Here is a 27426-nt window from a genome sequence, read left to right as displayed (position 1 = left end):
CTGGGTATCAAAGTGGCTACCGAATGCACTAGGACATGCTGACAAAATAGATACTCTTTGTACTTGCTGTTTGGTTTTCCTTGAGAAATGGTCTGACTTTGCAGCTCTGGCTATCCTGGAACTCACTATGTAGACCAACCTGGCCTCGGACTCACAGAGATCTGCCTGCTTCCCCCTCCCAAGAGCTGGGATTAAAAGCGTGCACCGCTACACACAGCTAACAATATACATAATCCCGATATGATAAAAATGGTAACCGATATCTATGGTAGACCTCATGAGCAAGTATAACTCTGATCTCATTACGAAAGGGAACTCTAGTAGGAAACTGGATCAGAAAAAGTATCAGGTTAAACTAAGGAAATCTAAAGTAGGAATTTTAGTTAATAAAAATAAATCAATACTGATTAATTCTTACAAACATACCATACCAATGTTAGTTGTTAGGGAAACGAAGCAGGCTGTGTGCATGAAATAATGTGTATGTTCTCTGTATTACCAACTGCTTTACAAATCAAAAACTGCTCTAGCATCACCAGTGGGCAGAGATGGTCTCGATTTCTGGCCCAAGCTAGCCTCCAACTCATTATGCACGAATTCCTTCCATCTCTGCCTCCTGGGGTAACAGGCAGGAATTACTGCACCTGTAAAAGGCCTGTGTTTGTTTGTTTGTTGGTGATGTTTTGTTTTTAAGTCTAGCCTACCTTTTTATAGTAATGTAGATGCTGACCCTAAAATTTGCATGAGTTTATGAAGAAAGTTAAAATAACAAAATATAAAATACAAACAAAATCCAGCCAACACCCTCCCAAATAAAACAAAAATTACAAGACTTTTTTCAATATTCAGAGTTATTATAAAACCAAAGTAATCAGGACAGCATGACTCTAGGATCATTAGCAAACACACCTATAGTCACCTGATCTCTCACTAGGGCACAGATGTAATTCAGTGGAGAAAGAACTGTCTTCAACAAAACAGACAAAAACTACTAAACATCCCAAATCGCTGAAAGGAACCAGGATCACAGACATAAATGATGTTAAACCCAAGGCAATAATAAAGTGTCTAAAAGAAATTATTTTGACTTTGATTCAGGGAGAAATTTCATAGATGTAACATGTAAAGCCTAAGTCATAAAAGGGAAAATAAAGCTAGATAAAATGGACTCAATCGAAATTGAAGTTTGTGCTCTTCCAAAGAACACTTAGGAACTGAGAAGCCAGAGACAGAGAAGGCATGCTTGCCAATCGTATCAGCCATCTTAAATCTACAACAGACCAACACCTCTCAATAAAAAGACAAACAACCGCCAGGTGGTGGTGGCGCACGCCTTTAATCCCAGCACTCGGGAGGCAGAGGCAGGCGGATCTCTGTGAGTTCGAGACCAGCCTGGTCTACAGAGCTAGTTCCAGGACAGGCTCCAAACCACAGAGAAACCCTGTCTCGAAAAACAACAACAACAACAAAAAAGACAAACAACCCATCTGCAAAATGGATAAAAGATCTGAGCAAACACTTGATCAGAAAAAAACAAAAAAAGCAGCAAACACAGGGAGAAATTCTCAGAGTAGTCAATCACCAGTGAAACAGACTTTAAAACACAATACCACCACCCAGCTATTAAAACAGCTATCTTTTTGAAAAGATTAACTGTATCAAGTGCCAACAAATGAGGTAACTGGACCTTAGAGACCACAGAGGGGAGGAGGGGGACATAAAATGATGTAACCCCCTTGGAAAACAGCTGTGAGTTTCTTAAAAGCTTATATAAATACCTATAAATGGTGCACTCTTCTACTCCTAGGTATTCACATCAAAGAAAGCAAGTATGCATATTCTGATAGGGATATTCCTATCAGATTTATTTAAAAGATCAGAACTGACTGCAGAGAAACTTGGAAACAATTCAAACACCGGTCAGCAAGTGAGAGATAAACTGTAGTATATACACAATGGGACGCTACTGTACAATCAAAACTAATGAGTCACAGATATACACTACAGCATAGATTAATGTCAAAGTAAGTATTCTATACTGACCCATACAAGTCAGAAGCGAATGCATCTATTATCATTTCATCTGTACAAAATGTTAAGCACTGTAAATGAACGTGTAATTCAGAAAGCATATTAGTTGGTTTCCTGGTGGGGAACTGAGAGTTTAGAAGGAAAAAAATCACAGGGACAGCAGAAAACTTGAAGAGTTCATATATACATTTGTTACCTTGCTTATGCTTATAAAGCTCATCAAGCCCTATACTTATATTGTGTGTGTGAAGATGTAAGCTTATTTTATGTAAAGCTACTCAAGCTGACACGTACGCCCTGTGGATCCCTTTATTGACATAAGAAACATTACGGGGTCCTAGTGATCTTATTTTTATTATAGGTTGAAACATGTTTTATTATCTTAGAAATTATTTCAATTATTTCCCACAATGTTAAAACAAAACAAAATGGAACAGAAGTCAAAGCAGTAAGGGTGAAAGCACGATGGAATCACTTAAAGGATGATGCAACAGCGATGATTCGTAGCAATTACACCAATTCTGATGTCCTGAAAAATTATTACTCAAAGTACTGCACCTAAGAGGGTATAAAGACATTTAAGCTTTCAGAAGATACACTTAATTTAGAATTTTGTTCTTAGCTCACAATAATAAAGAAGAACAATGCCAAAGGAAGACATTTGACTATTACTAAATAAACCATAAAAAAGATGAGGGAACCTGTTCAGCTATAGTTATGAGGATAAAAATAATCATGTAAGTAAATACCTCAGATATTTACTTATCAGATATCAGGTGAACCTTGTCAAGCTAAAAAATACAGTGAACTACTAATAGTGTGTGTGTGTGTGTGTGTGTGTGTGTGTGTGTGTGTTGTATGCATGTCTGTGCACATGTTTATGGATGCGCCCAACTATACACTCAGAGGTCAACACTGAGGGCCTTCCTCTATCATTTTCCACCTCCCCCCCAACCCAGGATGGGGGATTTTACTTCAACATGGTGTAGGAAGTCCTTCGTTTATGTGCTGCTTTCATTGGTTAATAAATAAAGAAACTGCCTTGGCCTTTTGATAGGGCAGAACCTAGGTAGGAGGAGAAGACAGAACTGAATGCTGGGAGGAAGAAGAACAGAGTAAGGGGAGAAGCCATGGATTCCTGCCTCAGATGGATGCCGGTTAGAAACTTGCCAGTAAACCACAGCCACGTGGCAATATACAGATTAATAGAAATGGGTTAAACCAAGATGTGAGAGTTAGCCAATAAGAAGCTAGAGATAATAGGCCAAGCAGTGTTTTAATTAATACAATTTCTGTGTGGTTATTTCGGGGCTAAGCTAGCCGGGTGGCTGCGACAAACAAGCGGGCCCTCTCCTCACTACAACATCAACATATCAGTGTGTACACCTTTACAAATAGACAACAGTCAGTATTTTTGCTGCCACAATATACTCTTTTAGGTCATTGCAATAATAAAATCATAACAGCTTTAAGTTTAGATTCAGATACTATTTAGATAGATAAATAGATGCATAGATAGATGATAGGGAAATACACATACATATATTTTACTTATTCAATTGCTTTTCTGCTACTTATATGATACTACGTACTGCTATGTGAGAGGTACCATTAATCCTTAACACTTCAACCCTCAGGCTATATAAAAAACAAAACCTATTTTGTTTTATAAGCAGATGTTAGAATATAGGTTTAACTAAATGTGAATACCCCACCTTAAGGTAGCTGTGATGTTTAGTGACATCATATCAAGCCATTACAGTATCTGACCCACAAAAGGAGCTTGTTAACATATTTTTTAAATATGCCTTCTTTGTATTATATTTTTGTATTTAAATATATTCTGATTATATTCTCCCCATCTCCCAAGTTCTTCCAAATCCTCTCTCCCTCCCTACTCATCCAACTTTAAGTTCTTTTTCAAAAAACAAACAGGAATCTAAAAACACACCCCTAAAACCAAGAAAGCAAAACATCCCCACACCTCAAAAAATCCGCTATGCCCAGCTTTTGACATGGTTACTGGGGCCGCAAACCAAGGCCCTCATTCTGTGCAGCTTGTATTTCACTCACTGGATCTCTCCCCAGCCCACTAATATCAGGCATTGGGAAGGTATTGACACAGGGGCTCACTGTATAATCTTGGCTGGTCTAGAAATTCCTACATACACCAGGCAGGCCTGGGACTCACAGAGATCAACCTGTCTCTGTCTCTTGGGTGCTAATATATTTGAAGTGTACGATTCTATGATTTTTGATAAATTTGTAGACTATCCAACCATGACAATTCAATTTCAGAGCATATCTCTCATCCCTGAATGAACCCCACATGCTAATCTGTAATCAATGGGGTCTATTTCTCAGTAAGAACCTAAAAGAACTGCCAACCCATTCAAACTGCCTACACCCTGCACAGTCTATGCTCTGAGTAGCCATTAAACAGGATGGACTTTATTCCATAGTAATTAGAGGCAAGAACTCATCACCCTGCTAATGGATAGATATCAACATTTGTCTACTTCTCATAATGGCTGGTTACCATAAAGAGCTTAATATCATTTTTAGATGCTCTAGGCAAGTGTGTAGTATGTGTACATACAGACTTCTAGGAAAGAAAGAAAATCACAGAAGAATGAGCAATTAATTGGATTAATCCTTTCAATTAATGTTCATAAGCCTAAAAATGAGAGTCTCTTATAATTATTGAACAAGCAATGGCAGTTGCAAGCTCCTTTTGTGTGTCAGATACTGTAATGGCTTGGTGTGATCTCACTAAACCATTTTTATTTTACAAAGTACTGAATTTTGATGTCACAGAAGAGTAAAAGATAATGATAAAAGCTAAATGTTATTATTTATATATTTGGAATCTTGACACAGAAATGCAGCAAGAGCCAGAGGTAATAAAAACTTCAAAATCACTAGGGAAGTACTGAAATCTAGACTTTAGCAGTCAAAGGTACTGTCAGTTTTGGTTATATACACTGAACACACATAACAAGAAAAAATAACCTGGGTGTGCCATTTAAATTCCTCTTAATTTATCTGAAAAAAAAAAACTGTTTTTACTGTTGTTTGTTTTTGTTTTTGTTTTTTTTTTTTTTTGGTTTTTTTCGAGACAGGGTTTCTCTGTGGCTTTGGAGCCTGTCCTGGAACTAGCTCTGTAGACCAGGCTGGTCTCGAACTCACAGAGATCCGCCTGCCTCTGCCTCCCGAGTGCTGGGATTAAAGGCGTGCGCCACCACCGCCCGGCATTGTTTTTACTGTTTACTCATAAAATAACTTTAAAAGGCAAGGCAGGTGGATCTGAGTTCGAGGCCAGCCTGGTCTACAGAGTAAGTTCCAGAACAGCCAGGACTACACACACACGCAAAAAATCTGTCTTGGGGAAAAAAAACGTTGTCGAAAAGGGTTCATTGGTAAGGATATGGTAGGGATAACCACTTTTCCTGTGGAGGACTGTGGTATCTGCTTTACAATGTGGGAAAGCAGAGGCCGTCTCTGTCTGCCTGCCTATGTTCACCTCTGTTCTCCAGCAGTAAGATACCTCGGCCTGAGAACAATCATGCAGTACACTGTGCTCTGTGCTTCTTGTCTAAATCTGTACTTCCCAAATGGTTCACACCATAACTAGCGGGTTATTTTACATCAAAATCCTCTGTAACTGGATACAATATGCACACACATACACACAACTAAAATAAATTTCACAAAAACAATTCATTTAGTAAATAAGTATATCCTTCACTAGTTTACTTTCTATTTTCTTCCCTTTCAGAAATGGATACAAGCTGGGGATGGGGGTCCAGTTGTCAGAGTGCTTGCCTACCAGTGTAACGCACTGAGCTTGGTCCCTCAAACATAAAATGTGGTGGCTCAAGTCTCTAATTCCATCACTTAAAAGGTGGAAGGAAGCAAGAGGATCAAGTTCAAGGTCATCCTTGACTACGTGCAGAGTTGAAGGTCAGTTTGGATTACATGAGATCTTGTCTCAAAAAATAAATCAACAGCAAACATAGATATAATCTACAATGTGAAAGCATGAAAGATTAAGAAATCCTCAATACATCATTTTTAAATACCTCAGTACTGTATACACTGAAGCTTTGAAGAAGATTGGGTAAATTATGTGTAGCAAACAAAGCCACTTTCAGAGTCAAGAAAAGGACAGAGTTAACACCAAGCCTTAACATCTTAACTTTAACCAAATGAAAGATAAAGCCTTCAAATACAAGTCTTCCTGAGGAAGAATGACAGTTTCTTAGCAATGCTCTAGAGCTCCAGAACTGCAAAAGTAAAAGCTGGATATGTTGATACATGCCTGTTTAGTAAGCATTCGGGAGGCAGAGGCAGGAGGACTGTGAGTCAGGTCAGCTTGGAATACCATATTGAGAAGCTGTCAAAGAAGAGAGTGTGAGGAGGTAGGAGGAGGCACAGTTAGGGAGAGAAAGATTATGTTCAGGAATACAGAAACCAAGAATGGTAATAGGCATTGAAATATTACCTAAAATATCTCCAAGCAAATACAAAGTACAACAGAAATAGACGCTTCTCCTACCCTGAAATATTTCAGAATGAAAAGCAAGCCCTGGTGGTCAAATAATACACATTTTACCATTTTATTGGTGATTTTCCTTTCAAAAACACAATCCCTTACAGGAAATTCTGTAGGAGTGTTTTCAGAAGAAATGAACATTTCAATCAGCAGTCTGAGTACAGAAGATTCACCTCACCCAATAACCAGCTCAAACTAGGAAGAAAATCAAAGAAGGCAAGTTCATTCTACGCTGGAACAAAGACATCTATCTTCTATCTTCAGATGCCAGAAGTCCAGGTTCTCAAGTCTTGCCATCAGGACTTGAACCCTGTTATCAACTCCATCATGTCCCACCTGCTCATTCTCAGGCTTTTGGCCTCACACCAAGACTCAAATCAACTGCACTGTTCTCAGTTCTGAAGACTCAGTGAATTGTTCTTCTGCTAGGTTTGGTACTCCACCATCATAGGAGCCTATTCCCAATAGAGATCTCATCCGCAAACTGTGTATCCTTGTTGGTTCTTTGGCAGTAGAAAGCTCTGGCTAAACAATCCACTAACAGAGCTGGGCGGTGGTGGAGCACACCTTTAATCCCAGCACTCCTGTGAGTTCGAGGCCAGCCTGATCTACAAGAGCTAGCTCCAGGACAGGCTCCAAAGCTACAGAGAAACAGTCTCAAAAAAACAAAACAAAACAAAACAAAAAGACACTACTGAGAACTCAAGAACAATGGCAATGGGTTTCTGATCCTACTGCACGTACTGGCTTTGTGGGAGCCTGGGCAGTTTGGATGCTCACCTTACTAGACCTGGATGGAGGTGGGTGGTCCTTGGACTTCCCACAGATCAGGGAACCCTGATTGCTCTTTGGGCTGACGAGGGAGGGGGACTTGATTGAGGGAGGGGGAGGGAAATGGGAGGCGGTGGTGGGGAAGAGACAGAAATCTTTAATAAATAAATAAATATAAAAAAATAAATAAAAAACAAAAAAAACCCAATCCACTAACAGATCTGATAATGTATTTTTATTGTTAGTTTTAGTCCAGAATATTAAGAGGTATTTTCTTCTGTTTTGTTCATTGCTATTTTCTTGGCACCTAACACAGTAAATTGTCCCACAAGTAAATACGTCATAATCTGCTGAGTGATAAACAAGTGAACAACAAAACAAAGTTACTGCTAAAAAAGTTCACTGCTTCTCAAAAAACTTGAAAATACTAAAAAGTTTCATTTTCCAATGAAAATCTTATAGCGTCTAAAGGGGCTAACAAATTTTCTACTGAACTTGCTTCTTTGGAGTCCTAGTTAAAAAAAAAACAACTGTATTTCACTGTGTTAATTTATTACGGGAGCTGCTTTTCTGAGATTAATTTTAGAATATATCTCATTACATATTTTTAATTAGCATTATGATTTAATATTGTTAAAGTCTTAACTACAAAAATATGATTCTGGAACAGACTGCATAATTACATTTCCTTAGTGACCTTGAAATCTCGTGAGCATTTACTCTAGACTAAACAGCTTCCTTCAGCTGCCCTGTGTCTGACTGTTGATGAAAGACGCTTGTTTGACAACTGCTTCAAGCAGAAACATATTTTTCCATGATTGCATAAAAAGAGACTTAAAGAGTACCAGACTACAGTCAGACCAGAAGCTAAGACACAAAGGTTCATGGTGATGTGTGGTGATGAGTGAGTTGACTTCTAATTCAAATACCAACAAAAACAGATATGAGAGAGAGATATGAGAGAGAGAGAGAGAGAGAGAGAGAGAGAGAGAGAGAGAGAGAGACTAAGCTAGCTTAAAATACTTCAATGACCACAATAAAGTATAATATAAATTATGTTAATACATACACATACTTCAATTATTTTTGTAATTTTTGTTTGCCTATATTTTTGATTTTATGATGCTTCCAAGGACTTTATATTATCTTAAATAAGTAGTATACTTAAAAATTGTTTGTCTGTTTTAAAGGAAATCACATCTTACAACCAACAAGTAAAGCCCTTGACTAGAAATAGTACCTGTCATACTCTACCTTGAAGACATTAGCAATAGTTAGGTGCCTGAAAATTCCTTTCTATTGTTGTTGCTTTTGTTTTTTGAGATGGCGTTTCTCTGTGTAGCTCTAGCTGTCCTGAAACTCAATCTGTAGACCAGGCTGGCCTTGAACTCATAGAGATCCATTTGCCTCTGCCTTCCAAGTGCTGAGGCTAACGGTGTGTGCCGCCACCACCACCAGACAAAGCAGTCAATGGCATGATTTTATTTGTGGCTATACATGCTATGCATTTGTCAAAACTCATGGGAATGTACACACAAAGTATATATATGTAAATTTATAGTTTAATGAATCTTTAAATTCTCATTTTTAAGTAACAATGTTTTAAGACATTCTAGATTACTATCAATTATTTCATTAATAAAAACCTGAACTAATGCATTTAAAACAAATTTAAGAACCAAGAATCAGCCTTTTCTAAATACTACTTTAAGCAACTACCTAGAAATATAAAGACCATTTGCTATTAATTTTTTAAATACTCTGCAAGTATACTAACACATGTATAAATGTACTCAATAAAAATAAATGTAAAATATGTGGGCCAGCAAGATGATTCAGCTGGTAAGGGTCCCTGCCTATCTGGGTTTAGTCCCAGGGACCCACTAGGACAAAGAAAAGAATCAGCTTCAGAAAACTGTCCTCTGAGCCGGGCGATGGTGGCGCACGCCTTTAATCCCAGCACTCGGGAGGCAGAGGCAGGCGGATCTCTGTGAGTTCGAGACCAGCCTGGTCTACAAGAGCTAGTTCCAGGACAGGCTCCAAAGCCACAGAGAAACCCTGTCTCGAAAACTGTCCTCTGACTTCCATGTGTAAGCACATATGCAAGAGTGTGTATGCACACACAATACTAAATAACAACATATTTTTAAAAGGAGATATTCACATGGCTCTAATCAGAGACTGAGCATTTATTTCCCGGCTTCCCAGACCCAAATAATCACAACACTGTTTGGCCATGGTTCAGATATAATCCTAGTTAGCTCTTACATCTTAAATTAACTCAATTTCTATTAATCTGTGTATTGCCACGAGGCTGTGGCTTACTGGTAAGGTTCTAGAGTCTTTCTCTTTGGGCAGCTACATGGCATCTCCCTGGCTCTGCCTTCTTTCTCCCTGCATTCAGTTTGGTTTTCCTGCCTACCTATATTCTGCCCTACCATAGGCCAAAGCAGCTTGTTTATTAACCAGTAGTAATAAAACATATTCACAGTATACAGAGGGGAAATCTCACATCATATGGCCACTGAACATTGAAACATAGTCAACTCATTACTTTGGAAACATCCACTGCAAGTGTAATGCGTGCCCACCTGCAATCACTCATATAGTTACTATTACACAGCAAGTGCTTGTAGGAATAATAAAAAAAAATGGAATACTGGTAATATGTTCTTAGGGAAAATAGCTCAGCTTTGGTGGAGAACAGGATGGAAGTTCCTCATACAAAAACTAAAAGCTAACTAGCAAATGACCCAACAACCTTACTTTGGATATCATCTAAAAGCAATGAAAGCAGGGCACCTATAATAAACACCCTAACTGAACACCCAGGTTCACAGAAACACTATTTATAATAACCCAGAGATATAAACAACTCAAATGCCCAGAGAGAGAGAGAGACGAGTGGATAAAGAGGTATATACATAGACAACATGCCACTATTTAACTTGAAAAGGCCTGTTATACATCTCAACAGGACAGACGTTTGAGGACATGATGCTATCTATGTGAACTAAGCCATCCACTAAAGACAGATTCTAGATTCTATATGATTCCATTTATGAGGTACTTAAGAGTAGTCAGACTGCAGAGACAAAAAAGCACTGAGAGGAAGAGGGATTAGGGTATCGTGTTTAATACAGTTTCAGTTTTGCAAAATGAAAAGTTCTGGAGATAGACAGTACAGACGGTTGGCTGCACAACAATATGAAAATACTTAACAATACTAAATTAATTGTCCACTAAAATTTGTTAAGGTAGACTACTGTATATATCTGTTACCTCACCTTTAAAATGGTCATTTAAAGGGTTTAACATGAAATCAGAGGTGTAGTAAAAACAGAAAACAAGGATGAAGAAATATTTGAAGAGGTAATAGTGAAATTAAATAATAAAATCCAGATCTTAAAAACTCAAACTTTTAACACTTAATAAAATTCAATAACATTTTAAATTGAGTTCTTTGGCTACATGAGACACAATTTAAGTGCTCAGTAGAAAGTGACCAGTGGTCACCACACTGGGCAGTATAGACCTACAGCATTTACATCATTACAGAAATTTCTACTGCCTAGTTAAGACATTTACATTTAACATTTTTTGAAAGATTTGTTTATTAATTGTATGTGCATGTGTGTATACCTGAGTATATGTATATGCATCCTTGTGTCAGTACCTGTAGACACCAGATGCACAGGTAGGTGGCTCACAATCCAATTTGGGGGCTAGCAACCCAACGAGGGTCCGCTGTAAGAGCAACAAGAGCTCTTAACTGCTGCACCATCTCTCCATCTGATAACTCCTGATATCATTAAGATTATATCTGTTATAAGGCTACTTTCTATATTTTCCTTACTATTTTTCTTTTCCTACTTTTCCTTCACTAGACATTTTATTTTCCCATTTTCATGTATGTGGCTGTGGCACATGGGTGTGTGTGTGTGTGTGTGTGTGTGTGTGTGTGTGTGTGTGTGTGTGTAAATGTTTACATGTGGGTCTACAAATACGTGGAGGTCAAATGTTGATGTCAAAAATCATCCAATCACCCTTCTACCTTATTCAATGGGCAGGGTCTTTCAGTGAACTCCAGAGCTTGCCAATATGGTTAGTCCCATTAGTCAGATTGTTCAGGGATTCCTTATGTATGCCTTCTGAGGCTGGAATTACAAGCGGGTTACCATACCCATCTGCATTTACCTAATACCTGGGAGTCTTAACTCTAGACTTCATGATCTTGCATGCTCTTTAACTGAGGAGCCATTTTCCTTGTTCTAATTGCAACTTTTATGAACCCATTGTTTTCTGTTATTGTCTGTACTGCTAATTATTCCTGGTTTCTTTTGTTATTTTTTTGGTATCTCTCCTTGGTTTTATAGCACACTCTCACAATGACAATGTGCAGATGTGACAACAGCAAACTTTCTTCTCCTTCTTCTCCTTTCACTGCTACTCTGAAGTCACTGAGATGGCTTAGAGGACAAAGGTGCCTGTGCCAAAGCTGATGACCTGAATCCAAGGTGGGAGAAGAGAACTGAACCCCCACCCACTGGCACTGTGGTGCTGTGGTGTTCTCTCTCTCTCTCTCTCTCTCTCTCTCTCTCTCTCTCTCTCTCTCTCTCTCAATAAGTATTTTTTTTTATCCAAAACATTTTAACTTTCCATGTAATAAGCCATGATCATTTCCATGATCTCATCAATGTAGCTTTTGTAACAAATTTATTAGAAAATGTTAAACTCTTTAACAGAAGCAGCATTATTTTAAACACCTAATCTTTATTGACATGAAAGATTCTAAGGAAAGATGAAAATGATAGTTCTGGCTGTTGGTAATTCAGGCAAAGACTTTCTAACCCAACATCTGTGTTACATGTAAGGTTTCTATGTCATAAAATATAATATTCTTGGGGCAGAAGGATAATATCTCAGTGAATAAAGTGCTTGACATGTGAGCATGGGGATCTGAGTTGAATCACTAGAACACATGTCACAATCCAGATGTGGTCGTACCTGCTAGGAACTCACTGCGGAGGTGATGACAGGTATAATCCAGATGTGGCTGTACCTGCTAGTAACCCACAGTGGAGGGAGGTGATGACAGGCTAGCCTGACCCGCGATTCCCAGGTCCCAGTGAGGTATCTTGTCTCAGAAAACAATGCAGACAGCTCCTTCTGGTCACCTCTGGCCTACACACACACACACACACACACACACACACATAGACACGCAGCAGCACACACATATGCACAGACACACTCTCCCTAAAATACATGCTTATCTTATCTCATTCGGCTTTAACTTTTAGTGTATAGGACAATTATTTAATAAATTTGTTACCTCAAGGGGAGTTTTAGATTTTCCTGTTCTGTTGACTTCACATTGGAGGTTGTAGGACTTTAAGAGAAGACAGAACTAAATTTTATCTATCCTTAAGAGCTACCCAATACCAAATAATTAAATGGTATGCCATTTTTACTTTAGGCTACTATGGAACCTCAATAGCCGTATGTAGAACACGGTGCACCATCCTTAGGTGTAGGTTTTAACTGGAGGACACCGTAGGTTTTCCTGTTCCCAGTCTCTGCTGATGGACTCGCTGGTGTTAATCATGTGGCCTCACTGTGTGTGTTCTTCCCTTTCACATTATTCCTGAATCAGTCTCCTATTCAACAGTTTACACTGAACACCCAGACGGAACCATGACTTCCTCCACCTAGCTCATCTGCGTCTGGCCTTCCCAACGGAATACAGACCCCATTTGCTCCCAGGAGAGACTGTCTGCATTATTCACAAAAGCCATGATCTCAATTCACTTTCCAAAAGAATACATGCATACACTATATCCTTTGAGACCTCATGCAGTCCTATATTTCACCTACTGACAAAATATTTTGTGGCTCAGCTCTCATAAATGTGGTTTCGATATAGATAAAAGAAGTGATTAAATCTCCCAATTTTTATGGAAGATGCTGAATTAAAATTTTTATTGACCTATTATTTACTGAGGTAATCCTTAACTCAAACAAGTGGTAAGCTAAACCAGTCACTCAGCTATGGCTGCAAATGCCAGCCTCACAAAGAGAACTGCTTTCAGCCCTAACCTCAAGAATCTAGCACATACACTGAAAAGTCAAGATGTTAAATAGAAATCAACGTAGTACTACTGACTTTTAAGAAATGGGATTAAGTTTTGTAAAGCAACCCTAAGAAAAACAGAATGTCCGTTACATCAGCTCCTCTCTATGGAAAGTGCTTCTGATGCTTACCCAAGTCTTCCTAACATCTCCAGCTCGGGAACCTGAGGTCCACAGGTCTCTATCTGCAGGGGCTGGTACTCATAGAGAGCCTCTTCAAGTTTCTGGATCGGTGCTAAAGAAATCTGCTGACCCTAAAGAGTAATGGAGGACATACATTTTAACAGTATTTTCATATTGTTATTTGTACTAATTTTAAAGATGAAGTAAATTTCTCTGTTAAAAAGAACAGTCATTAGGGGCTGAAAAGAGCACAGCAGTGAAGATCATTTGCAGCTCCTGTAAAGGACCTAAGTTCAATTCCCAGTGCCCATGTTGGGCAGCTCACAAATGCCTGTCACCCCAGCTCCAGAGGATCCAATGCCCTCTCCTCGTCTCTGAAGCTGCTGCACTTACATGCACATTCCACACACTGCCACACATATACAGATAATTTAAAATATAAAATAAAATATTTTAAAAATTAAAAAATAGCTATCAGGCTTATGATTCTGTGGGTAAAACACATTTCATCACAAAGCACATTCTATAACATCCAGTCATACAATTTATGAAGGAAAATGAAATTATAATGAGGAAATTTAGTGGAGGAAAATGAAATCCACCAATAAATGCAAAATATTGCCTTAATCAGTACTATTTTTTAGTATCCATAGAGCTAATCAAAATATAAGCATAGGCCAATCTTATATATTTCAATTTTTATAAGATACTTTCACAGATTTAATGATCAGGTTTTTTTTTTTAAAGTTCTAACTAGGGAAAGGAGCTAACAAAATAAATTTTGAAAAACCATCACATAAATATCTTAGCTCTTTATAATAAAATCAGGCTTACCAAATGAGCACTATATGAACATATATACACATATGATGTAAAAAATAATTAATGATCAAAAACTCAATTCAATTGAACATCTAGGTACTTTTCAAAGAAGAAAGAACTACTAGTTATCACATCTGAATACAAGGACACAAAATCAAATGCCACTCAGCCATCTAAGTATGCTTATATACAATGTACGTATTTATCATTTGCTTGGGAAAGGACTCTCTGACTTATAGAAATCTCTATTTCTTTTTTTTTTTTGTTTTTCGAGACAGGGTTTCGCTGTGGCTTTGGAGCCTGTCCTGGAACTAGCTCTGTAGACCAGGCTGGTCTCGAACTCACAGAGATCCACCTGCCTCTGCCTCCCGAGTGCTGGGATTAAAGGCGTGCGCCACCATCGCCCGGCTTCTCTATTTCTTAATAAGGTGTATGATTTCTGATTCTGATAGTTTTCATCATTTCTCTAATTTACAACTTTTTACAAAGGATGACACAGAATATGTATCTCAAGACATGAATTTTAGCTTTCTTAAGTCACTGCAGTGGGAAAGCATGTACTAAAAATATTGGCAACATCTGAGTTGCTGACGCTGTGGTGTCCTACCATTTATTCTCTGAAGGAGGGAGAGATGTCAACCATCACCTTAGAATAATTCAGTATAGCCAATACTTTGGTACTGCAACTTTATGTTATCATCTACATAGTTCACATTCAAGATCTATGTAATCAAGTTAAAAAAAATCTCCCCCTCTCTCTCTCACAGAGAGAGAGAGAGAGAGAGAGAGAGAGAGAGAGAGAGAGAGAGAGAGAGAGAGAATATGAATAATCTGGGAGTCAGGAACAAGAGCTGCAATAAACAGACAAGAGACTGTATTAGGACTTTATACCCTCCCTGCCATATTTATACCTGTATTTAATATCCAATGTCAAGTTAATAGGCCATCTCTGCCCTGTGTTGTTCTCATCCCTCCCTTCCTTCCCCTTCTTTCTATTCTTTTCTTTTAATAGGCTTTCCCAAAGAATACACGCTAGCCTTGATTGCAGGCTCACCTGTCTCAGCCTTCTGAGATGAGACTGTTAAACGTTATTTGATTCCATTTTTTTCCTCTCTTTCATTAAGCCCTGAGCAAGGACTCTCTCATTGCCTGCCCCTGTCACCAGCGCCCTCTTTTCATCTACCTTTCCCTCCTTGATGTTTACGGACTCAATACTAATCGCTAGTCTTACTCTTTCTGATGGGAAATACTGATTGCTAACTTGGGACTCCAGAGTAACCAAGGAGAAAAGCCTCTAGGCGGGTCTGTAATGGATTGAGAAGACTCACTCTAAGTGTGAGCAACATCCTTCCACCTCCAGCTCCTCATGCCACGACTTCTCCACCATTGACAGACTGTAACCTCAAACCCTCTGAGCCAAAACGAATTATCCCTTCCTCCCTAAAATTGTTCCAGTCAGGCTTTTGTCACAGCAACAAGACAAGCAACTAATACAAATTGTTTTCCTAGAGATCAGTCTGCTTCTGCCTCCTGAGTGCTGGGATTAATAGGACAAAAAGTATAGATCCTTCTCCAGGGAATATCCTGTCTCCTAGTGAAGACATACATCCAAAAATTAAATGCCTGCAAATCCAATTAAAAAACGCTTCAAGTTGATTTCACCCAATGGACACAGGGATGGTTCAGCACATTAAAATAAATAACATGTAAACAGACTCCAAAACAGAAATCACAGTAGTAACTCAACAGATAAACAGAAATCACAGTAGTAACTCAACAGATACAGGCAAGTATTTTGAAAGAATCCAACATTCCTTCATGATAAAAGTTCAGAAGATAGCTGGGCGGTGGTGGCGCACGCCTTTAATCCCAGCACTCGGGAGGCAGAGGCAGGCGGATCTCTGTGAGTTCGAGACCAGCCTGGTCTACAGAGCTAGTTCCAGGACAGGCTCCAAAGCCACAGAGAAACCCTGTCTCGAAAAACCAAAAAAAAAAAAAAAAAAAAAGTTCAGAAGATATAAGAAACATGGGGAACACATCTCAGCATAATAAAGGCTGCAAATGACAAACCTATAGCCAACGTTGAAAGTGGAAAAACTAAAGACACTTCCAGTAAAATCAGGAACAAGACAAGGGTGTCCACTTTTTCCACAATTACTCAGTATCATGCTTCAAAATCCTGGCTAGAGAAACAAAACAAGGAAATCAGCCAAAATTAGGAAAGTAAGACGATAAAGTATCCTTATTTGCAGTTATGACTTTATGCACAAAAGATCCTGAAGACCCTACCAGAAAGCTCATGGAACTGATATATACTTTATAGTGGCAGTATATAAAGTTAACATAGAAAAACCAGTAGCTTTTCTATATACCAATAACATGTCAAGAAAGAAATCAGGAAAATAGCTTCATTCACAGGTCTTTCAAAAAAAATGAAATAAATAAATAAATAAATAAACAAACAAACAGCTGGGCAGTGGTAGCACACACCTTTATCCCAGCACTTGGCAGGCAGAGGCAGGTGGATCTCTATGAGATCGAGGCCAGCCTGGTCTACAGAGTTCCAGGACAGCCAAGGCTACACAGAGAAACCCTGTCTCAAAAAGAAGAGGGAAAAAAATGGAAAGACTTAACTAAGAAGTGAAATACAAGCCTTTTACAATAAAAGACTGAAGGAGAAAACTGAAGAAAACAGCAGAGACCTTCTATGATCATGGACTGGGGGCATCAATATTGTCAAAATGGCTATAGCACCAAAGTAATCCAACATATTCCAGCTAATTCCCATCAAAATTTCAATGCCATTCGTTTTAAGTTTAGCATTATTTAAGATTACTTTTATCTATTAATTATGTGTTATGTATGTTATGCAGACATCCATGGAGTTCAGAAGAGGGTGTCAGATCTCCTGGCGCTGGAGTCACAGGTGATTGTGAATAGCAGTGTGGATTATGGATGTTGGAACCCGAACTCTGATCCTTGGTAAAAGCATTAAGTTCTCTTTAGCACTGAACTAGTTTCTCAATGCTATTCTTCATAGAAATAGAGAAACAAAACTTTAAAATTCATACAGGAGCACGAAAGACCAGAGATAGGCAAAGCACTCTGAGAAAAACAATGCTGAAAGTACTACAACACCTAACTCCAGTTATGCTGACACGGCAACAAGCCCAGCATGCTGCTGCCGCAAAAGCAGATGCACAGATCAACAGAACAGCCCATGGGACCCCAGTATAAACTCACATAGCCACAACCACCTAATTTTTTAGAAAGGTGCCAAAAATATACAATAAATGCTAAATAACTTCCTTTACAAATCATGCTAAAAACCAAAGAACAAGGACCTTAATACAAGATCTGAAACTTTGAAACAATTAAGAGAAAAACGTAAGGAAGCCCTGTAAAATACAGGCATAGGTAAGGACCACTGAGTAGGGCTCTAACCATTCAGGAAACAATGCCAACAACAGGAGAGCGGACCTCCAGGCAATTGGAAAGTCTGCTGCTGCTGAGTGAAGGACAGCCTGCAGGACAGAAGAAAACCCTTGCTATCTACACACTCGACAAAGCGTTCATATCTTCAGCATATAAGGAACTTAAAACCTCAGAAAAAAATCAAATAGCTCGGTGCTGGGGAGTATTATTTTCAAGTGTGTGACTTTTGTTTACACTGCATTTGTCTAACTCTGTAAAGCTGGGATTCTTTGTCTGTCTAAAACACCTGAAGGTCTAATAAAGAGCTGAATGACCAATAGCGAGGCAGGAGCAAGAATAGGTAGGGCTGGCAGGAAGAGAGAATAAATAGGAGAAACGAGTAAAAGAAGGAGGGCGCTAAGGGCCAATCACCATGACAGCCACAGAGTGTGATTGAAAGAAAGATATACAGAAGTAAGGAAAGGAAAAAGCCCAGAGGCAAAAGGTAGTCAGGATAATTTAAGAAAAGCTGGTAAGAAAAAAGCCAAGCTTCAGTCAGGCATTCCTAAGAATAAGCCTCTGTGTGTGATTTATTTGGGAGCTGGGTGGTGGGCCCCCCAAAAAGCCTAAAAGGAGTAAAAACAACAACAATCCAATCAATAAATAACGAATAAAATGAACACACAGTTCTCAAAAGGTGAAATAAAACGAGTATCAAACACACGAAACACTCTTCAACCTCACTAGCCAATAGAGAATACATATCAAAACCACAGGGTGATTCCACCCACCCCATTAGAATGGCAATCATGAAGAATGCAAACACTCAGAGCCAGCAGCTCACAACCATCTGTACTCCAACACAGGCACCTGCTTCACACAAACATATCCAAATGGATGGACACACACTATTCAAATATGTGTGTGTCTATAAAATAAATCTTTAAGAATACAAATAACAAATGCTGGCAAAGACATAAATAAGAGGAAAACTTGTATTAAAAAAAAAACTGCTAATGGGAACAAACTAATCCAGAAACTATAGAAATCAGTATGAAGATCACTAAAAAAAAACAAAAAAACAAAAACAAAACCCTAAAAATAGATCTACTATATGACCCAGTGATACTTCTGAGTATTTAACTAAAGAACTCTAAGTCAACGTGCTATAGAGATACCTGCACATTAATGTTTCTTGCAGCACCCATCACAATAGCTAAGTTATAGTACCAACCTATGTGTTTATCAACAGAGGAATGGATAAAGAAAACACAGTATATAAACAATAAAATTTTTTTCAGCCATAAAGAATCAAGGTATGCCATCTTCAGGAAAACAAATACAAATGAAGACAATCACATTTAAGTGAATTGAGCCACTCTCACGGCGACAAATGTCATATGGTTACTCATTTGTGGTTTCTAGATTTTATATGTATTTACATAAAATCATGAATGTAAATATAACATTCAAGTAGGAATGAAACCATCTAGATGATCAAAAGGAAAGGGTGGAGGGACAGTAAAGAATAGGAAGGGAATCATGGAAAGATGTGCTCAACTTATATCCCATATTTAGGTGAAAACTTTGTACAGTACCGTATACAATGAACAGACGCAATGACATTTTTTAAAAAGAGAGAATCAAAGGGATAGAAAAGTCAATATGTGAAAGAATGGGACAGCGCAGCTTATACTAGAATAGGATAGAGACTCCATGCAGTGCATTGGGAAGAACAGCAAAATCACCAGAGCAACATGTTTTACCTTCTGACAGTAAAAAACGTTAAGTAGGGAAGAGCAGTCAGCAGGAACAGTGTCAAGACGAAACCGCATCAGTGCAGACAGCTTGAACTACATTCAGAAGGATGTCAATGCTAATTTGAAATGCAAATAGTAAGAAACAAAAGCTTGCAAGCCAATACTGGAACATCTTATCTCCATCACAGAAAGCATGTTTGAAATGACCAGTCCACAGGCAGATGCTGTCACACACCTTTTCTAAGAGAGTACACACCATGTACTCCAATGAACAAGAGCCCCTCCTCCAAGTCTGGAGGAACGTGTGGAGCTGGCACTAATGATTGGTGTGACTGAGTATGAGATCCAGATTTGATTAAAGAACCAATGAGCTAAGTACAAGCAGAAGAATTCACAGAATTTTCAAGAAAAACTGCCAGAATCAAGTGGAAGCTTTAAAGATGTTTCTGGGTCCACCCATTCCTATGGTTACTTATCTGTCCTTGCCTCTGCTAAAGTAGAGTCCATGTCTCCAGGCACATTCACAGTGAGTTCCATTCCAAACTCAACCACAGCCTGCAAGCTTCTCTCCATGATGATCAGGCCATAGGAGATGCTCGGGGTAGTTCTCAAGAGATCCTGCTTGACGGTCAGGCCCCTGTTGCAGCTCCTGATTCTGTTTAACCCATAGTAGCTGAAGCCCAGACTTACGTAGCAGAGGATGAATGGCCAGCCACTGTGGAAGCTCCTGTTCCTGCCACAGCTGTAGCTAGAGTCCCAGATGTTGCTCAATGCCTACATTCAACTTCTGAGCAGCTCAGTGAGTGGGCACAAGAGAATCTGGACACGTGGGAGGACTTGTAGACGTGGAGTTCAATTCTGAGCCCACAATACCTGTCAACCGGGCACAGCCCAGTCAAGGTTCATGCCCTCAGGATTCTGGAGAATGATGATCTGTATTAGTGTCAGACCACTCTGGTCCATATATTTAGAATATTTCCAAACAAATTAAAACACTGATTAAGGCCGGGCGATGGTGGCGCACGCCTTTAATCCCAGCACTCGGGAGGCAGAGCCAGGTGGATCTCTGTGAGTTCGAGACCAGCCTGGTCTACAGAGCTAGTTCCAGGACAGGCTCCAAAGCCACAGAGAAACCCTGTCTCGAAAAAGCAAAAAACAAAAAAAAAAAAAAAACAAAAAAAAACACTGACTAAGTATTGTGTTATGTGTTAGTTGAAAATATTTTTTGCAAGCACTCTTTAACATTTTTCTTGTTAAAATAGTTATTTTATGGATTTCTTCTTTTTTGCAAATATTTCAATGTATGATTGCCTGCATGCACTGTCTAGGGCCTGGAAGGCCAGAAGAGGACTGAGGACCTCCTTGGGAGTAAATCTTCACAGTTGAGAACTTGGAAGTGGGTGCTTGGAAGTGAACTCAGGTTCTGTGCAAGAGCAGAAAGTGCTCTTCACCACGGGCTCTCTCGTTAGTTCCATAGAGCAAGAAAGGTTTTAAATCATGTGTGGGAATCCCTTTCACATCCCATAATACACAGAGTCCATTGTAATAAAACGTTCCCTTTGCTTAATATATATTTGAGGAAATCAAAGAGATACTACTGCCCCTGCTTTTGATTCTTAAGATTAAAAGTAAGCCTTATATTGGTGATTAAATATACTGTAGAAAATGCTGTTTCAAAAAAAGCACAAAACTAAGACCTTTTCCATTTTTATCATTGTTGTCATACAATAAACAAAAGGCTTTGGAGATAAACAAATTTAATGAGCAGAGCCACAGAAAAGCATGCAACCTGGAGAGTGTGTTTAATCACTACTCTCAGGAGAGATGGGTAGATGGCTACAAACCATACACTCAACAATATCTTACTTGCCTGAATACACCATCCATTACTCCTGTAAGAGCCAGCTTAGAACCTAAGTATGCAAGAGTCAGGACCAGAGTTCGGCTCCCCAGCACGCACAGGAATGCAAGATGAGTCAGGTGGCCCACATGTAATCCCAGCATGGGGGGCAGAGGCAGAAGATCCTTGGTCTCTGGATTTAACAGAGAGCCTTGACTAACATATGAGGTAGAGAGTAATCATGGAAGGCACTTGACATCAACTACAGACCTTCACAGACACACATGCACACATGTACATGCCCACACACAACCATTCATAGACATCACATATACATATATCTTATACGTGTATATGTATGTGTGCAAATCAGCTTCTGCCCTGCAGAGTTTTTATTTCAGTAATCATGGAGTATGAGGAAATCATTTCTAATTGTAGTTCTCACCCCCCCCCCAACCAAGACAGGGTTTCTCTGTGTGGTTCTGGAGCTTGTCCTGGAACTTACTCTGTAGCCCAGGCTGGCCTCGAACTCAGAGAGATCCACCTGCCTCTGCCTCCCACCACAGCCTGGCTTTCTACTTGCATTTCTTAAGGTCATTTAAATAACACAGGAAAGAACAATGGCAGGCAGGTGCTCCTCTCCCGAAGGTAAATCTGTAAATTCTACAGAGCACGTGGCACTGCTATTGAAACTGGGATCCCGAGCCTTCCACTCTCGGCACGCTGAGTCACCTCAGTTCTAGGGCTACTTCCCGAGACAGGATCTACGGGAAGTCATTGAGAAAAATTAAACAAGGTATTTCTGTAGTTTCTATTTTGGTAAGTGTCCTAATAAACATGTGTGCATGTACATATGCATATGTATGTTGGTATGAATTTTTTTAATGTTTTAGGATGCAAGCAAACTAAAAGAATATGCTTGACACAGTTTACAAATTGCTTATTTAGAGTCACATTTCTGTGGTAGGGCAGGTATCTTCAGTTTATTTTAGGAACAAGCAGAGTAATTTCTGTACTTTGTTGTTCCGGCCACTCCAGGGTGATGTCAGCCTGTCATCACTGAAACAGCTGCACAGTAATAACTTCCTGGTAAAACATCATTTCATGATAGGTTGAATTCAGCCCCCATCCCTGACAGGCACACAGAATGACTTTTTCTCATTATTTTTCAAAGTTTACAGTAACTGTCAAAGGATAAATTGAGGGCAGGGGTCTGGAGGCTAAAAGATAACTAGGCACCTATGCCGGTTTCCCGCTAAAGCTGAGTGAACTGAGGGAACACAGAAATTCTCTAAGTCTATTTATATTGCCCAAGGTGAGGGTGGGGGAAGACTGGGAGAGCAACCGAGTCCGCTAGGAATCCATGACCACTCAGCAAAATAAGCCGCTGCCTTTTTGTGTATCACAAAAATAAACAGGATTTTCCTCCAACTTAATATACGCCTGGTTCACATAATTAAAGAAACACCCCAAGGGAAAAAAACAAGCACTCATTTCTGTATTTCCCAGTTCTTTACTAAAATCATCAGACAAGATAAATGTTTTTAAATGGGCAGAATATAACTTCAAAAAATATCACTTCTAAAGCATTCTAATGATGACATTCCTAGAATCAGCCTTTCTGACTCCTCTTCATCCTTCAAAACATATTTGCTACCAACCCAAAATATATTTTCCTTCTCAAACATAAGAAAGGAGGCCTCGCACTGCGTACACTGAGACAGCACCTTGTTTCCTAGTTCAGCAGAATGCAGAATTTCTAATTTGTCAAGCTGAATAAACCTTGTTCATTGTTATCAACTGAATGGTCCTATGCTAAAGAGCTATGCTACATTCTCTCTTAGTCAAGACAAGACTCAAAAAAATGTTTCTAGCAAATTGGCTCTGAAATATCACAATCTGCCCACCAAATTCACTCACTGCGTCCACTCTCAAAACTCATCGTTCAGTGTTCAAATACCACATAGAAACATGTCCTTTAAATAATACTTCAGCTCTACCTTTAGACATTGTTAGCATACCAAGCTAAACTACTGCAGAAAGAGTTTCAAAAATAAAAAGCAACCTACTCAGAAGTGAAAAGGTTACATGGTACCTACCTGTAATCTGAGTATTCGGGGAAGCGGGATAGGAGGGTCACATAAGTCTGCCACTGTGGAGTTCAGGGCTACAGAGGAACTTTGTCTCAAAGGGGAGGGAAGGAGGGAAGAGAGGAAAAACCCAAGGTATTTATCTACTTTGATTTTGTTATTTTAGATTTATTTTTCCTTGGGCGTGGGCAAACAACACAATGTGAGAGAACTGCTTTTAATTCTTTCTTTTTTGCTTGCCTTGCTGCTGGACTATAATTTGTTGCCAAGAGGACATAGCGTCCGGCAAATCATGTTTGTTTCTATAAAAAGACCAGAAAAGAAAAACATCAAGGGAGACTATCTGGTGAGACAAAGCCTGTTTCCTTAAAAAGACTGTGTTAATTCTAAGGAAAACAGTTCTTGGCAGAAATTTCAAAATCAGCTTTTTAGGCACAGAACATTTTAGCTGATTTGTTGTAAGTTCCTACAAAATTAATTTTTAAGAAATAATTCTTATCTTGGTACCAAAAATGAACTAGTAGTTAACTAAAGATAATGACAACTTAAAAATGAACTAGTAGTTAACTAAAGATAACGGCAACTTAAAAATGAACTAGTAGTTAACTAAAGATAATGACAACGTAAAAATGAACTAGTAGTTAACTAAAGATAATGACAATGTAAAACTGAACTAGTAGTTAACTAAAGAGAATGACAACGTAAAAATGAACTAGTAGTTAACTAAAGAGAATGACAACGTAAAAAATGTGTGTGCATTTCTGATCACAATAAAATATAAATTTGGTTTATGCAAAGTTATCTAGATGTTCCTTTATTATATAAGCAAAGCAAAAAAACATTTTTTTCAGTGTAAATATACCAAAAAGCTATAAAGATTGAGTCACACACATCCTCTGCCTGGAACAGTGTGTGGTGCATATCAAGAATGTCTATTTCAGGAAGGAACAGGTGTTTTATAATGGCCCCTCCAATCCTCTACCTCACCCTCCCAAACAGTGTATGACAAATCTCTTTGTTTGTTAAGGTCTTTGAACTACTGAATGAATAATTACCGTAAAATCTCTTTTGTTAGGTATTTTATTGTTGGAGCCAAACAAATAACTAATACCCCACCCAAGTCTGGAGGATTTTTAAGGTTTTGTTTTTTTTTTTTATTTGGTTTTGGTTTTAATGTGTACTGTGGGTATGCTCATTGGCCATGGAGGCCAGGAGAGGGTGTTGGACCCTCAGGAACTGAAATATACAGATAGTTACAAGCTACCATATAGGTGCTAGGAACTGAACCCAGGTCCTGTGCAAGAGCAGCCAGTGCTCTTAACTGTTGAGCCATCTCCCCAGACCTCCTACTGAGGTTTTAAACCATCCATTGCCAGAGGTCCCATGCACTTTCCTATTAAAGGAATATTTAAATTCATTTATCAAATATTTAGGAAATGGTAGGTACTGTGATGTTGTAATATAATGTATATCACCAGAACTGACCCTATTTTCAAGTATTTATTGACATGTACAAATTAATATGCAACAACATGGATTTATAACCATTTATCATAAAGTATAAGTACTTATTTATCTATTAATATATAGGCTCTTTTTAAATGAACGTTATATTAGTTTGCTAAAATGTCATTTCCAAAAAATATTTACAATTTCTTAAAAACATTTAGACTTAGGCAAACTGCACCCGTACTGAGATATGAACTCTAACTTTTATATACATTTTCTTAGATGTTCACTTTTTTTTCATAATAAACAGAAACAACTTCTTTAAATAGCATAAAAGTTAATGGCTTATTTTCCAGCCATTATAAACTGTATACACTTTGAAATATGATCAGAAAGACTATTTCAACTAGAAAGAATAATTCTTAACATGCTGAAATAAACTACCTTCCATGGAGCCCTAAGCCGCCAACGCTTTAAGCCGGCTTTACCGTGCCTCTGACAGTGCTTCCTGGCCACTCCAAGGATTAGGAAAGCAGTACAGGAGAGCCACAGTCCTTTTGGAGTTTTCTCCTGTGTAAGTGCTGTTCCCACAAAGCAAAAGCATCTAGACTGTCACACAGTTTGCTCTAAGTTATTTTTTTTATTTTGCTTTTTGTTTTAATTCATGGGGATAAAAACTAATTTTATTCTATTGTCCTCCTTTTATAAAAAAAAAAAGTAAACAAAGAGAGGTACACTTAATAAAGTATCAACAGCAACCTATAGGACAAGGAAGAACCTAACTTCCAAGCACTTCTCAATTTTACAGCTTGGTCTTTAGCACTGGTAAGTCCTAACATATGACCAGTTGCTAGGACAGATGCTGCCGCCAGTCAGCTGCCTTTGCTGAAACACATTCTACAGATTACCACTTAATCTCCCACCAACAGCACCGGCTGCCTGTTGCTCTGTTGAAATCACCACTGAAAATAAACATGGTCACCAAAATAAAAAAAAAACAAAACAAAACAATCAGACATAACTTTAGGGAAAACACAGCGCAGGTAAGTTCTGCATCTGCTCATTTCCTTCTATGGTTTTCTGGAATCCTTAAACCCAGAGCTTCCATGCCTGGCTCTCACCATCTCTCCACAGACTACTTCTTTTGAGTCATCTCTTCTAAAAACTGAAGTAGGTAGGTAGGTAGGTAGGTAGGTAGGTAGGTAGGTAGGTAGGTAGAGAAACAGATAAATAGACAGACAGACAGACAGACAGACAGACAAATGAATAATCCTAAAATACCTGGGGAAAGAGTTCAGTAGTAATACAGAGCAGCATTTCCTTTGCTGCTGTTGTTAAATTCTGACCCCCTGGTCTTATTAAGATGGGGAGAAATAGAATTTAATGAGAACATACATCTTCTTACCTTCTCAGGACATCTGACCTTGCATTGGAACTCATCCACACTCCCCTCCCTCAGCCATAAGAAACTCCTACCCCTTAGCACTTGATTCTTACACAAGGGTCTCCTACTCCACTAAACACACTCAGAACTACCAAATAAAATAATTTTTCTGCATAATAAAAATGACGATAAAATTACTCTGAAGCTCTTTAGAAGTATTCTGGTACAAGGAGCTGATGAAGTTACTTTAAATTCATTTGGAAACACACTGAGAACTGTTCTTGGTGTTTACTTTTATGATCTAACTATGCTTTTAACGCTTGACATTAACACTGATTCTTAAACAGCAAGAAACACGAGGACTACAGTGTCTGTAACCCACCTTTATTCCATTGCACAAACCTGTGACCTCCACTGTGACCTCCACAAAGCAGTTGTGCGCTTTGCTGTGGTGCAAATCCTCACGGACAAGTTGAACCTGTTCTTTTTGGCACTGAGCCCTTGCGCAGAACACACAGCTGAGATTTATTATAAAAGGGGAACCGAGGGGCATTATTTCAAATCATTTTCCTCATATATAGCCAGGCATAATCTTTTACAGCCTTCAAAAGCTCTTAAATAAACAGATCGTCTCTTAATTACAAGGTTTCTTATTTGTCACTAATTGCAGGGCATATTAAGGTTCATTTTGCATGGGGAAAAAAGCTGGCACACAAAGCTTATGTATTAAAGTTGTAAAAATTAGTCTGTTAGCGTGTACTCAGAAACAATACTACTTTTTAAATACTCATATCTTAAAATAATTATATGCCTTGCTGTCTTTAACAAGGCAAAAGCAAAATTATTAATAAAACCCTATGCATATGGATCTGTGCTTTAAGAAAATAAGGTTTGTTTGTAATTGGTTTTAATCTCACATCACTCATCGGTCTTTTCAAAGCATTTCGGTGACAGACTCTCAAAACCAGAAAGATGGCTGATGTCTACTCTAACCTCTGCAAGTACACACATGGGTGAATGTACCAGAACACACACAGAGAGAGAGAGAGAGAGAG

At 38.7% G+C, this 27426-nt stretch overlaps 1 protein-coding gene across 1 annotated transcript in view; it reads right to left on the bottom strand.

The window, feature by feature from the left end:
* Mnat1 (MNAT1, CDK activating kinase assembly factor) overlaps nucleotides 1–27426 on the bottom strand; it is a 108850-nt gene that overhangs the window by 39281 nt on the left and 42143 nt on the right. The window contains exon 6 of the mRNA XM_026778433.1: nucleotides 13622–13743. Coding sequence (XP_026634234.1) covers nucleotides 13622–13743 — 122 coding nt within the window. The remainder of the gene's footprint in view (nucleotides 1–13621; nucleotides 13744–27426) is intronic.

This window comes from Microtus ochrogaster, chromosome 1 (assembly GCF_000317375.1).
Source record: "Microtus ochrogaster isolate Prairie Vole_2 chromosome 1, MicOch1.0, whole genome shotgun sequence".
In the NCBI taxonomy this organism is placed as follows: Eukaryota; Metazoa; Chordata; class Mammalia; order Rodentia; family Cricetidae; genus Microtus; species Microtus ochrogaster.
The sequence above is the reverse complement of the archived record's forward strand: the minus strand, read 5'-3'. Positions and strand labels throughout refer to the sequence as shown.